Raw genomic sequence first — 15,470 nt, forward strand, 5'->3', positions numbered from 1 at the left:
AAAAGAGTAAAATCATGTGCTATTAGTTATATTTTAGTTATGAAATTTGACCACAAAGCACCATTGACCCGCAGAGCCAAGGAGAGACAGATAACTGGGATGTGTACAGTCAACTGAAAATGTTCTTTCAATGGCCAATGCTCCCACAATATTATTCAAGATGCAGCAATTGTTTAACTATTTCTCCCATGCATGCAGATTAAAAAAGGAGAAAGTGATTTACTTTAAAAAAAAACATTTTTAAAATTGTATTTGAGAGCTCTGGTTTAAAATTATTTATACAAGGAAATAATAACTTTCCCTCTCCTGCCTCATGCTGACACACATTCTGCATGGCACGGACACAATGAGCCGAATGACCTCCTTTTGTGCTGTAAATTTTCCGTTTCTATGTAAGTACCAGCTGCCGTCTGGTATTCACCCCAAGCAGCCACTCCTCAAATGATCGGGCATAGAGTGTGACCATCAGTGGGCTGTACACTCTCCAGCAAGAATGAGTGGACAGGGATCAAGAGTGGGACTCCAGGCTAGTTTTTCCACATTTCATAGCTCAGCGAGGGTTGAGACTGCTTGCAGCACACCAAATGCTGCCTTAGCTGAGATCACCTAAATAGCAGACTGGCCAACAATCCTAGGACCTTCCTGGTCGTATGGTTCAATTCGAAACTCAAAAGGTACTTTTACCAACTGAGCCACTGGGAAGTTCTATTGAAGATACTTGACTCAATGCTGGAGGGGTCTGACCTTCACTCCCGATTGCACACTATAACTATTCAACTAACATCTGGTTCTAGAACACGGGAAGTAGTTTGAGAATTACTCACCCCGTCCAGCACTCCCAATTTTCTTGCTACACTGAACAGAGTGACTCATGTTGGAATATGCTTCCATAGGCCATGGAAGTCCTCTAAAGCCTTGCCTAAATTGTAATTCATTACACGACAGCCTAGAGGATGAGGATTTGCAAGGCTGTTTGACTGTAGAGTAGCATTACAGGTGATCTAGCCCCTAACCTCATGCAATGCATACACTCAAGGGTAGCTCCTTGTGGGATAATGAGTCGGCAGCCCATTTTATACTACCGTATAAAGCCAAGATCTACTTCACGGACTTTCCTTTATTGGCCATTGGATAGTGACTAAGGAGTCTTCATTGATTTTTTCTCTCCTAAGTCCAGCAGAATATGCCCCAATACAGTAGAAAAAGGGGCAATTTTTGTAAAATGTCTTCACATACACTACTTCTAAATGAAGATTTAAATTTGACATATTATTCAATGCATCACAGCCTTGGTCATGTCCTTATAGGGCTAAAGCAGGCACTAGTCCCAAATGATACATGTCTTCCTGGTAATGAAGAGCACTTAGCTAGTATTAGAGATACATTTTTTGGTACAGCTTCTTTAACAAGGTCAGAATTAATTATTTTTCAAAATTGAAAGTACATATACCAGTTTTATTCCGTCATCAGAATTTATTTTGAACATAACTCAGCCTAATAGGAGAATTTCTTTTAAGAGGAAACAGAAAAAAAAAATCAAAGAAACCACATCAGACGACACATTCTTTTAAGAGCCAAATTAATTTTAAACTGTTCATGCAATGTAATTTCTAATTACACCTTGTGGGAGTGCTAATCACTGCCATCAGGCTAATCTTTGCAGAGGTGAGTAAATAATAATAACTGTCCATTTATCACATGGTCTTAGCACTTTGAAGCCAGGTGGTGGTTAAAGATCTGTAAAGAGGTAGATAATAATTACTAGCATTACACAGCTCAGTAGTGTGTCTCTGAGACATTTGTGTGATAATGCTTGGGCACGGAGATCGTAACACCCTAGAAGTGTCTTGTCTGAGCACTTTTAAAAAATTTGAACATTTCCTCTCCTCAAAAGTGTAAACTCGTGCTAGGGCATCACTGCAGACGTCAGCAGCTTTCTTGGTAACTCACTGTAGTGGCCATTCTGCATAGGAACAGACCATTCAGCCCTCGAGCCCACTCTGCCATTCAATTAAATCATGGCTGATCTGTACCTCAACTATATTTCCCTGCGTTTGATCCATACCCCTGGATAACTTTACCTAACAGAAATCTATCTATTTATCTATCCAAGGGTTGAAAGCTCCAAATGTGCACCAGTATCCACAGCCCTTTGCAAGAGAAGTCCAAATTTCTGATAACCTTTGTGTGGAAAATACAAACCGAAACCCATGTGTGGGTTTAGTTTCATACAGTTAGTAAATGGAGCATCAGTGCTCTCTGCATTTACAACCACCCATAAGCACCTTCTTGTGGAGGTCACTGGATAGGGATTAGGCGCAGGAATCCAGGTTGAATGTTCATTGCCTACCCCAGAGACAGAAAGACTAATTGTCATACCCCTACCCATCAGCTAAACCAGCACAGAATCTGGAATGAATGAGTTATTCCTGGTCTGCACAGCCATCCTAAGTGATGTACTCACCTTATCAAGCTCTGTCACGGTTCTTATTATAAATAGGGCTACTATTTTAGTTTTCTAACGCTGGTAAACATAAATCAACTCCAATCTGAATATTCTGCATCTTCCAAGTGGATCCCGAGCCTGACAATTGGTTCTAACCAGCCTAACCATTTTTAGTCCCCTTATTTACATATGCAAAGGACATAAATCCTATTTCCGGCCTAGGCTCCGATACCTCTTTTGATGTCGACACCAACATGGCAGCAGTGCCCGTCTGGCTCAGAATAGCAGGAAGCATGTGTGCATGTGCATATTGGATGCTTTGGCAGGCACAGCATCATCGAATTTTTACAAGCTAGTCCCTGGAAAGACAAGTCCACCCAAGGCCTGGGCTGAATCCAGATTTAAAATGATTTTAATTCCAGCTTCCTTCACACTCCCCAGCTCTATACCGCTGACACGATAAAGATCAGCAAAGAAAAAAAATCATACCCCAAATTCACTTTATTTTAAAAGGGAGAATATAGGCTATTACCCTTTTTGTTTCACCCCAATTTTTAAGAAAAATATTCTGTGCAACATTTGGATCTTTTATTGTGTAAAAGATGATCATTTCCTGTCCATTACTGATTAAAGGGGCAGTATATCTAAAGTTTCCTTCTCACGCAGAGGCTTAGCTACTTCAAACAAAGTAAAAAAAATAAATTGTATAATAATTTGTATAGCTTCTTTTTAATCCAACAATGAATTCCTTTGCATTACTCACACACTCAATCACAAAAGATGAAATTCCAGAGGATTACATGAGCACAAAATAATGCAGAATTGCAAAAAGCAACGAGACACCAGAGGGACACACCCAGGACCTCTGGGGAAAGTAGTACTTACCCACTGGGAGGGGAAGTATTACAAACCTTTTCCAGGATCAAGTTATAGGGCAGTATTAGAAGAGGGCACTATAATTATCATGGGTGATTTTAATTTACATATAGACTGGTCAAATCAAATTGGCAAGGGTAACATGGAAGACGAATTTGTAGAGTGCATCAGGGATTGTTTCTTAGAACAATACGTTGCAGAACCTACCAGGGAACAGGCTATTTTAGATTTGCTAATGTGCAATGAGGTAGGATTAATAAGTGATCTCGTAGTTAAGGAGCCTTTAGGAGAAAGTGATCATAACATGGTAGAATTTCAAATTCAGTTTGAGGGAGAGCAACTCGGGTCTCAAACCAGTGACTTCAATTTAAACAAGGGCAATTACAGAGGTATGAAGAAAGAGTTGTCTAAAGCAGGCTGGGTAAATAGACTAAAGGGAAAGTCAGTAGATGAGCAGTGGCAGACTTTTAAGCAGATATTTCATAACGCTCAGCAAACATTTATTCCAGTCAGAAGGAAGGACTCGATAAGAACGATGAACCACCCAGGGATAACAAAGGAAGTTAAGGAGAGTATCAAATCAAAAACAAAGGCGTACAAAGCAGTGAAAGCTAGTGATAGGCCAGAGGATTGGGAATTAATTTTTTTTTTTTTAGGAATCAGCAGCGGGTGACTAAAAAACTAATAAAGAGGGAGAAAATTGATTATGAGAGTAAATTGGCAAGAAATATAAAAACAAACAATAAGAGCTTCTACCGGTATATAAAAAAGGAAGAGAGTAGCTGAAGTAAGTGTGGGACCCTTAGAGGATGAGACTGAGGAATTAATAACAGGGAACAGGGAAATGGCAGATAATTTAAAGCAATATTTTGCATCGGTCTTCACGGTGGAGGACACTATAAACATCCCAACAATAATAGATGAGCAAGGTGTAAGTGGAAGGGAGGAACCTGTAACAATCTCTATCACAAGGGAAAAGGTGCTGGACAAACTGATGGGACTAAAGGCAGACAAGTCGCCAGGACCTGATGGCCTGCATCCAAGGGTTTTAAAAGAAGTGGCTGCAGACATAGTGGAGGCATTGGTCATAATATACCAAAACTCACTGGATTCCGGTAGGGTACCAGCGGGTTAGAAAACCCCTAATGTGACGCCCCCTATTCAAGAAAGGAGGGAGTCAGAAAGCAGAAAACTACGCACCAGTTAGCTTATCTGTCATTGGGAAAATGCTAGAATCCATTATTAAGGAAGAAATAGCAGGCCATTTAGAAAAACATAATGCAAACAGAGTCAACATGGTTTTACAAAAGGGAAATCATGTTTGACAAATTTGTTAGAGTTCTTTGAGGATATAACAAGCAGAGTGGATAAAGGGGAACCGGATTTTCAGAAGGCTTTCGATAAGTTGCCACATAAAAGGTTATTGCACAAAATAAGAGCTCAGGGTATTGGGGGTAATGTGTTGGCATGGATTGAGGACTGGCTAATACGCAGAAGGCAGAGAGTCGGGATTAATGGGTCTTTTTCAGGTGGAAAACCGTAACTAGTGGGGTGCCAGAAGGATCGGTCCTAGGGCCTCAACTATTTACTATCTATATTAATGACTTGGAGGAAGGGACAGAGTGTAGTGTATCCAAATTTGCAGACGATACAAAAATAGGTGGGAAGGCATGTTGTGATGAGGACACAAAGAATCTGTAAAGGGATATAGATAGGTTAAGTGAGTGGGCAAAAGCTTGGCAGGTGGAGTTCAATGTGGGAAAGTGTAAGGTCATCCACTTTGGTGGGAAGAATAAAAAGGCAGAATATTATTTAGATGGAGAAAGACTACAAAATACTGCAGTACAGCAGGATCTGGGTGTTCTTGTACATGAAACACAAAAGGTTAGCATGCAGGTGCAGCAAGTAATTAGGAAGGCAATTGGAATTTTGGCCTTTATTGCTAGGGGGTTAGAGTTTAAAAATAGAGAAGTCTTGTTACAACTGTACAGGGTGTTGGTGAGGCCACACCTGGAGTACTGTGTACAGTTTTGGTCCCCGTATTTAGGGAAGGATATACTAGCATTGGAGGCAGGTCAGAAAAGGTTCACTAGGCTGATTCCTGGGATGAAGGGGTTGTCTTTATCAAGAATGGCTAAACAGGATAGGCCTTTACTCATTGGAGTTTAGAAGAATGAGAGGTGATCTTATTGAAACATATAAGATTCTAAGGGGGGCTTGACAGGGTAGATGCTGAGAATACTTACTACACTGGTGGGGGAATCTCAAACTAGGGGACATGGTTACAGAATAAGGGGTCACACATTTAAAACTGAGATGCGAAGGAATTTCTTCTCTCAGAGGGTGGTGAATCTCTGGAATTCTCTACCTCAGAGTTGTGGAGGCTAGATCACTAAATATATTTAAGGAGGAGGTAGATAGATTTTTGAAATCTCAGGGAGTTGAGGGAAATGCGGAGCAGGCCTGAAAGAGGAGTTGAGGCCTGGGTCAGATCGGTCATGATGTCATTGAATGGCGGGGCAGGCTTGAGGGGCTGAATGGCCTACTCCTGCTCCTATTTCTTATGTGTTTGTGTTCTTAAGAGTTTGTGTTCTTATGAGACCTGTGAGCCTGTTACCTTCTTGCTTGGAGAATCCAATGTGATTAAAAGAACTTGCATTTATACAGGACCTTTCATAACCTCAGCATTTTACAGCCAATTAAGCACTTATGAAGTATAGTCACTGTTGTAATGTAGGAAATGCAGCAGTCAAATTGCACACAGCAAGCTCCCACAAACAGTAATGTGATCAATACCAGATAAATCTGTTTTAGTGATGTTGATTGAGGGATACATATTGGCCAGGACACCGGGGAGAAATCCCCTGCTCCTCTTCAAAATAGTGCCATGTGATCTTTTACATCCATGTCTCACCTGAAAGACAGCACCTCTGACAGTGCAGCCCTCCCTTAGTATTGCACTGGGAGTGTCGGACTAGATTATGTGCTTAAGTGGAGTAAATGGAGGGAGATCTTCCTGCATCTCTGCTCCGAAAAGGATAAAAGGCAAGTTTTTATTTACTGCTACCTCACACAAAAAGTGACACTGAAGATAACCTGACATTATTCCAAAACTGTTTGTATCACTAAAGCAGAGAAAGTTCAATACCATATCTTTAAAGGATCCAAGCACTGCCGCTGTGATGATCCCAAGAAATAAACCCACAATGTTGAGGATTGTCGACGACCACAGCAGATGGTACAGGTGGATAACCTCTTGGCAACTTCCGACATCATTATATTCGTAATAACCACCCAAAGTGTCTCGACTGCATTTAAAGAATAAAAAAAGAAAGTCTTAAGGTTGTTGCTTTCTCCCTGCACATCACCGAATGCCCTCCCATCCTGCCCCCCCAAAAAAGGGGAGAGTAACCTCTTCTGGGATTAATATCCCACCCTGCAGCCAAGCAGGACATGAAACCCGACCAGCCATTTCATTCAGCGACATCCATCTTGTTCAGGCAACTGGTTAGGAGTTACAGGCAGCCAGACCTGACACTGTGAGCCAAGTTTCCAGAGCTTGAGCTGTCAGACTGCCCACATTCAAATGCGACAAGTGGGGCATCATGTCTTTTGCCCATTAGTTACCTCATGTTTGGGTACACGATTCTTTCCAAAGCATTTAACAAAAACAAGTTGGTTTTGCAAGTGGATATATTTATATTTCGCTCTTATTCAATTCATCCTGCATAAATTCAGTGAGATCATCAAATATACTAAGTGCAAAGACAACATCTGAAGTATGAGAATCACTCTGTCACTAGATACAAGTCCAGGTTGTTAATCTGTTAATTGTGTATCAATGGTTTGACTATATGCAGGTGAAGGGTGTTAATTGGGGTCTTAGTTGAGCACTTATAAGCAGACACTCACTGAGACAGGAGAATGGTTTTTGAGTGAGGAGCTACATGTTTTGTAATCCTTTTATTCTGCACAATAAATGTGAAACTGAGTAAATATATGCTCCAGCATTATCCTTCCATAACAAGCTTTCTGGAATTTAACACAGGTATAAAGGGGCAGATTCCCTTCAGTAGAGACGCATTCCAGCTATCCGAAGATACTGTATTGTAATTCAAACTGAAACAATTACTTGGAAATATAAATGCCTCCAAATGTGTGGAAAAGCTTTTAAAGACACTGGGATTGATCAATTGTCTTGAATATCTAAATCTGTGCCAGTGTAGTGAGATACAGATTGAAATTTGTGCTTTGCCAAAAAAGGTTTAGGAAAATATGTTGAATTTTAAAGCAATGTAGTTTAATGTGTAAAAGGGCTAATTCTACTTTTGATGAAATAAACTGCAAGAATACCATAAATACTAAATGGTTAAACACTATAAAATATTAATGAAGCTAATGACTGCACTAATGATTAACTAGGTAAACTATAAATGGTAAACTATTTGGTGTGAAGGGATATACACACCATTGTGTTTATTTATAGTATTTCTAGGGAGTACAGCAATTTCCCTTTAATTGTATTCCAATTCTCCAGAGATGCCCCTTTTTATGTATTTTACATTGGCACCAGTTCTTTCACGTCCAGGCAGCAAAGTAAATTGAAAATTCTTACTTTATATATCCTAACCTAAAAGGATATTGGAAATATAGAGTAGCCTGAAATATATTCTAGTGAATTACAGCAGGAAGCCACTTCTCCACATATTCCTGTTAATAGGTGAGAGGAAGATGATGGGCCTGGAAACGCAGTTCTTGCTTCCTGCAGTATGAGGTTCACTGCATTCCCAAACCGCCATTAATACAATAAATGAGGGAAGCTCAATCTTTCACAGATTATACACAATTTATCCAACAATGTATCCTGCACAATTTACTTAATGGGCCAGGAATTGCTGAGATAATAATGACACATCAACAGTGCTTGCCATTATTAATTCATAAACTCAGGATGTGAACAGTGAGGTTAAAAAGTCCAATTACTGTCATTCACTGAGATGCGCCATTGCAGCAAATCCTGGCTGAAATCCCTCACGAGAAGCCCCTGCAATTCCCATCACCGCCCCCAGCCCCCCCCATCACCACAAGTATTGAAGAAAACTTCAGCACCTTTTTGAATTAATAATCTACATTATTTATCTACAACCAGCTACTTTCCATGGCATATTTCCACAGTGCCAGTAGCTCAAAAGTACTTATCTGTGCTAATGCTAATAACCTTTCATGCTAATGTTTACAAAGGCAGAAAAAAAGACCCTTTACCAGTACTTTCTGTACTTGCCAGAATAATCCTGTTTTGTGTTTTACATGGATTGCTTAATTTAAGAAAAAGAGAATAATAGAAGCACTTAAATGAATTGCACGGCAGTAATCTATTCAAGGGATACAAGTATGATCATTAAACCAATAGAATTTCATTGCTTAAACTACAGGGAATGATTGAGTGCCTTATATAGCACCAGCTTGCATTACTGCACACTTGCATGCAGCTCACCACCACCTTCTCAAGGACAATTAGGGATGGGCAATAAATGCTGGCCTGGCCAGCAACGCCCACATCCCATGAATGAATTAAAAAAAATTGCCTCTCCAACTCCAACATTGTGGGGGAGCTGCTGAGTGGATACCAGATATGTCCGGAGGGAAGGGAGAGGGATTTTGAAGAACAGGTGATGGTTTGTAGTGGCAGGTGGGGGGCAGAAAGAGTGTTGGGGATGAACCTCAACAGTAGCCCCTCTGGGTCATGCTCATGTTGGTAGCTAATTTTCAGGTAGCCATAGCAGAGGCCCAGGACCAGCCTACTGTCTCAGCCTATGATGGTGCATGGTGTAAAGAAAAAGGGTAAAAACTCTTGGGAGAATGGAAATAAGAAGCTGTTGCACTCTTCTGTATTCATTGACATTTGTAAGATAGAAAGGGTTTTTAAAGAATTCTATTAATTGTTAAATTTCATTATACGCAAAGCCATTTTCAAATGTTACTAACTTTAAAATGTTGCTCTACATTAAAAGACATTGTGCAGCAGAAGAATGTTCCTCTTCTCTTCCTACCTGGAGAAACCTGAAAAACGATACCCGGAATCAAAGCAGTTTCACATTTCCCTGAAACAGTCTTGCTACTTTCCTCCAAAACAAAAAGGCCATTTACTAGCCAGAGATCTCCTGAGCTGGAACAGCCAGCATGTGGGTCAGGTTTGAATAGCATATGTTACATTGTTCGATTGATGTGTTAGAATTTTCACTCAGTTACCTTCAGGAGGGCAGGGAGAAATTGCAGAGTTTTTAATCCTTTCCTGGACATGTTACCTGTGGTTATTTGGCTCCCTTGCCAGACTAAATACATTATTGTTCAGGTATGCTGAAAGAAACAGGGCCAATGGCCCAGCTGGCCTTTTTGCAAGTCATCTCCCACATTTTGCATTGTCCAATTCAATGATACTTCCAACAAATCCATCAATCTTGCAGCTTCACAACAGAAGGAACCATTATTCTTTATCACAATCCTAACTCCTGATCAGACTTTTCCTGGAGACCGCATTCCTTCTATATCTGTATTTTGGTTGTTTTTATTGTACATGTTTTATTAAAAGAATGCATGAGATAAGGTGGTAAAACTGGGATCAGGTTTACCATAATTCGTGAGCAGAGTTTTCTATATGAGTGAATACAGCAAAATATTTATATGAGAGGGGGAAAACAAGGGAAGCAGCACTCAAAAAAAAAAATCGTATTAATATTCCCTCCAAGCTGTGTGGCCGCACAGGGGGAGCACAAGTTGGCCCATTTCAGTTACCGCCAGTGTGCGGTCGCACAAAAAAATTTAAGGGTCCTGCACACTTGAATGGGCAGCGAACAAAAGAAAAAATTGAGAGGGAACATTGTATAATATAATATTGCATGTGTAGATTATCTGCTGTTACAAGGCAATAGCCTTCCCCAGGTCAGTAGCCTGTGCAAGAAGCTATCATTCTACCTTTTTGGGTAGCGTGGGTTGAGAGATAAATCTCAGCCAGGATACTGGAAGAATTCTTCTTTGTATATTGGGCCAGGATCCTTGAAACAGTAAGTTTAACGTCAACTTTGCCATTGCAGCATTTCCTCAGTATTGCACTCAACTTGTGTCAGCTTAAATTAAGTGCTCAATTTTGATTGTGGGAACTGCATCTATAGCCTTGTGTCCCCTCCCCAGTCTAGGCAAAAACTCTCAAAATATCATGGTAACAAAAGTTCCTTTCAGCAATGCAGAAGTGGCTGCATCTCCAAATCTAAGCATTGTACCTCGTACCCGGAGATCGCCAATACGACATCTAGAAGATAAAATAATAGGTTCCCTATAGATCTTTCAGAAGTAACAAAATATCGTCTGCACATAAAAATGAGGCCTGCTCCACACCAGTTAGTGAACAAACCCCCTCTATTGGCCACAGCTATGGCTCAAATACAATGAACAATAAAAGTGGAGACTGCGAGTGCTACTCAAACTGCATCCAAAGAGAATGGCTCCAACAAGAAGTCATTGATCGAGGTCAACAATGTGGGTAAGTTGTAAAGATTTCCCACTGAGAGACAGAAAGGCAGAGAGGTTCATGGAGAGAATTCCAGAGCTTTGTGTCCACACAGATGAAGGCATGGGTGCCAATGCTGGAGTGAAGGAATAAACAGAAAACGTTGGAAAAATATCAGCAGGTCTGGAAGCATTTATGGAGAGAGAAACAGAACAAACATTTCAGGTCTGTGACCTTTCATCAGATGCTGCCTGACCTGCTGAGCATTTCTAGCATTTTCTCTTTTTATTTCATATTTCCAGCATCTGCAGTATTTCGCTTTTGTATTTGTGTGGAGCAAAGGAAATCAGGTATTTGCAAGAGGCCAGAATTAGAGGAGCTCAGAGATCTTGGGGCTGGAGGAGGTTCCAGAGTTAGGCAGGGCGAGCTCATAGAGGGGTTTGAAAACAAGGGTAAGAATTTTAAAATTAAGGCATTGCTGGACTGGGAACCAATATAGGTCAGTAAACGCAGGGCTGGTGGGTGAATGGGACTTGATACAACCCCCAATACAGTTTGGATGCTCAAATCCGGCTGTCCAAAAACTGGCATTGTCCGAAAACCGGACATTAAAAAAAAAAATTCCATTTATATTCAGTTAAATGAAATTCGGACGTATCGCCCAAATACTGGGATAATTCGGCTAGGCGTTAGCAAATAATCATCTTCGAGCACGGGAACTAGAACTAAGTACAACAAAAAACATTTTTTTCTCCAAACTGTATATTTATTCTTTTTCATACTTTACCTTCAAGTAGCTCTTATTCATTGAATTTGGCCTAGGATAGGCTACCTGATTTTATTGTCCAAAATCCAAGAAAATCCGAAATATGTACTAACATACGAATTGGGAGCAGGAGGTGGCCATTTGGCCCCTCGAGCCTGATCTGATTGTAACATCAACTCCACATTCCCCCATAACCTTTCACCCCCTTGCTTATCAAGAGTCTATCTACCTCTGCCTTAAAAATATTCAATGATTCTGCTTCCACTGCCTTTTGAGGAAGAGAGTTCCAAAGAGTCATGATCCTCAGAGAAAAAGTTTCTCCTAATCTGTCTTAAATGGGCAACCACTTATATTTCAAAATTGACCCCCAGTTCTAGATTCTCCCACAAGATGAAACATCCTTTCCACATCAACCCTGTCAAGACCCCTCAGAATCTTATATGTTTCAATCAAGTCACCTCTTGCTCTTCTAAACTCCAGTGGATACAAGCCTAGCCTGTCCAACCTCTCACGGTCTTGGTTCCGAGGGTGCCAGATTTAGGACATCCGACTTGTAGTATGTACGGCTAATGTTTTAGACTAAAAAAAGTAAATTCTAAATAGAGAACAGTTAATTCACATCAAAGCAGACATTAATTACAAATGTACAAACCAAGAGACTGAAGTGAAACCCACCTGCCACATTTATAAAGGTCACAACAGTAGCAGGTATTGCTCTTAATTTTCAGAATGCAGGGAGCACGTGACTGACTCGGGCACATCACCTAATGGAAAGAAGAAATCCAGTCATCTAACACTACGCAATGAAATTTTATCTCTGTACTTAACCTGAAATGTTCTGTTACTCAGTTTGGATTCTTTTTCTATTGGACATTATTGATAAATATAAATAATTTCCTTCCACCAAGTTCAGTCATTTGCAATCCTACACACTTTGAGCCTGAAGTATTTTAACAAATAGGAACAAGGAGAGTAGGTCTTATGGCCCCTTGAGTCTGCTCCGCTATTTAATAAGATTATGGCTGATCCCCAACCTCAACTTCACTTTCCCACATGATTCCCATATCCCTGATTCCCTGAAGAGTCCAAAAGTCTACTGATCGCAGCCTTGAATATATTCAAGGACTGAGCATCCACAGCCCTCTGGGGTACTGAGTTCCAAAGATTCACAAACTCAGTGAAGTAATTTCTCCTCACCGAAGTCCAAAATGGCTTACCTCTTATCCTGAGATTATGTCCCCTAGTTCCATACTTTCCAGACAGGAAATACCGCTCATTCTTCGAAACCCAAGATGGTATAGGGCAATTCTACTCAATCCCTCCTCAGAGAAACCCTCAAAGGCACGTATATCCTTTCTTAGGTATAGAGACCAAAACTGCAGAGAGTACTCCAGGTGTGGTCTCACCAAACCCCCATACAATTGCAGCAAGACTTCTTTGTTCTTGTACTCCAACCTCCTTGCAATAAAGGCCAATATACCATTGCCTTCCTAGAGGCTTGCTGTACCTGCATATTAACTTTGTGTTTCTTGTATAAGGACACCCTATTCCCTCCGAAAACCAACATTTAACAGTTTCCCGCCATTAAAAAAGTACAATTTTTCCATTCTTCCCACCAAAGTGAATAATCTCATTTCACCACATTATACTCCAACTGCCATCTTCTTTCCCACTCACTTAACTTGTCTATATCCCTTTGCAGCCTCTGTCCTTCTCACAGCTTACTTTCCCACCTAGCTTTGTATTGTCAGCAAACTTGGATACATTACACTTGGTCCCTTCATCGAAGTCATTAACGTAGACTGTAAATAGCTGAAGATCCAGCACTGAGCCTTGTGGCACGCACCCCTGCCAACTTGAAAATGACCTTTTATTCCTACTCTGTTTTCCATCGATACTAATATTCCCGCAATCCCATGGGCCCCCTTATCGAATGCCTTTTGAAAATCCAAATATACTACATCCACTGGTTCCCTGTTATCCACCTTGTAAGTTATATCCTTAAATAATAAATTTGTCAAACACAATTTCCCTTTCATAAAACCATGTTGACTCTGCCTAATCATATTATGATGTTCTAAGTGCCCTTAATAATGGATTCAACAGTTTGGTGACCCTGTTAAATGTTATATGGCTTATGCAAATTTTGAAGTAATTCAATGATCAATATTTTTCGCCTTCTAGCTGCCCTTCTTTAAATGCCAATGTGCTTTTAAAAAAGCATCACTGATTTTATTTTTATTTTATTTAGAGATACAGCACTGAAACAGGCCCTTCGGCCCACTGAGTCTGTGCCGACCAACAACCACCCATTTATACTAATCCTACATTAATCCCACATTCCCTACCACATCCCCACCATTCTCCTACCACCTACCTACACTAGGGGCAATTTACAATGGCCAATTTACCTATCAACCTGCAAGTCTTTGGCTGTGGGAGGAAACCGGAGCACCCGGCGGAAACCCACACGGTTACAGGGAGAACTTGCAAACTCCGCACAGGCAATACCCAGAATTGAACCCGGGTCGCTGGAGCTATGAGGCTGTGGTGCTAACCACTGTGCTGCCCAGATTTGTATCCACACCTCTTAATATTCTGCCATCCTGACAGAAATGGTTGCGACTCCACTACTTAAGCAGTAAATTCGTAGATTCCATATTTATTTTTGTACAGAACTGAGTGGTTTTACAATTTGGCAGGTTACAACTTCAGTGCATGTTTTAACTCATTTCTTTAAATAAATTCCTTAATGCCTCTTTTTACTTTTTTATTCTGTGAGCGAGTTTACGAACCATAAATTGATAATTCATGAGTGAACATTGAAGCTTGCATTTCACGCGCATAAGATATTAGAGGTCATTTAAAGTAATAAGGTTACAATGAAGGAATATAATTCAGTTCAATTAACTGAGTTTGCTTTATTTTAGATATCACATCTGAAATCTAATGGAAACGATTGAGACTTGTATTTATATATAGCACCATTAATGACCTCAGGATGTCCCAAAGCGCTTCACAGCTAATAAAGTGCCACCTGAATTGTAGTCACTGTTGTAAAGTAAGAAGTGCAGCAGCCAATTTGCACACAGCAAGTTCCCACAAACAGTAATGAGATAATGACCAGATATTCTATTATTGTGATGTTGATTGAGGGATAGATATTGGCCAGGATAGATATTGGGAAAGATGCTTGTAAAGGATCTTCCCAGAAAAAATGAAGACGTGTTTTTAATTGATTGCTAGAAATTAAACATGGAAACAAGACAAAATGTTTTCCTTACTTATTACAAGTAGATAGATGGATAGATAAGTAAATAAATCAATCTCTGCATGCAATGTTGACGAAGAGCAATTGTCCATTACTGCCTCATCACGAACATCAAAAAATCCAAGATAAATTAATTTCCATCTGTCTCACTTACTAAATAGTCTTGCAACAGTGGGGCTATCAAATGCAACAGTAAATTCATAATTTTACTGTGAACATCCTTCCAAACATGAATTATGGTACAGTCCTTACAGAATTGTTACTCCGCATATGAATATGAAGGTTTCATGGTCTTGAAGTATAAACACAAACAAAAAACAGGCAGTGGCTGTTACCAATGAGAATGACCTAGACCATTTTTAAATGACATATTTATGTGGGAATGGAGAGGGTAGAGGAAAAAGAGATTGCAGGTCATCAGATCGCAAGGGTCTAGATATCACGGGCAGGGAGACAGATCACAGTAGGTCAGCATGGAAACACTCCTGTTCCTTCTGGCTCACAGTCAGAGCTGGAAAAGACCTTACCTGCTGGATCCAGTAGTTCTTGTCTCCCTTTATCTGCCAGGTTTCCCGTGTCCTGGGAAACCAGGTCTGTAACCATTCAA

At 40.3% G+C, this 15,470-nt stretch overlaps 2 protein-coding genes across 3 annotated transcripts in view; one reads left to right on the forward strand and one right to left on the reverse strand.

Annotated features, from left to right (window-relative positions):
• Window positions 1-15,470, forward strand: part of zbtb33 (zinc finger and BTB domain containing 33) — a 156,223-nt gene that overhangs the window by 62,729 nt on the left and 78,024 nt on the right. The gene's annotated exons all lie outside the window — the stretch shown is intronic.
• The window catches only part of tmem255a (transmembrane protein 255A), a 101,596-nt gene that overhangs the window by 6,104 nt on the left and 80,022 nt on the right, over window positions 1-15,470 (reverse strand). The window contains exons 6-7 of the mRNA XM_068047202.1: window positions 12,268-12,356; window positions 6,471-6,630 (exon numbers count right to left, since the gene is read on the reverse strand). Coding sequence (XP_067903303.1) covers window positions 6,471-6,630; window positions 12,268-12,356 — 249 coding nt within the window. The remainder of the gene's footprint in view (window positions 1-6,470; window positions 6,631-12,267; window positions 12,357-15,470) is intronic.

Source organism: Heterodontus francisci, chromosome 15 (genome assembly GCF_036365525.1).
Source record: "Heterodontus francisci isolate sHetFra1 chromosome 15, sHetFra1.hap1, whole genome shotgun sequence".
In the NCBI taxonomy this organism is placed as follows: Eukaryota; Metazoa; Chordata; class Chondrichthyes; order Heterodontiformes; family Heterodontidae; genus Heterodontus; species Heterodontus francisci.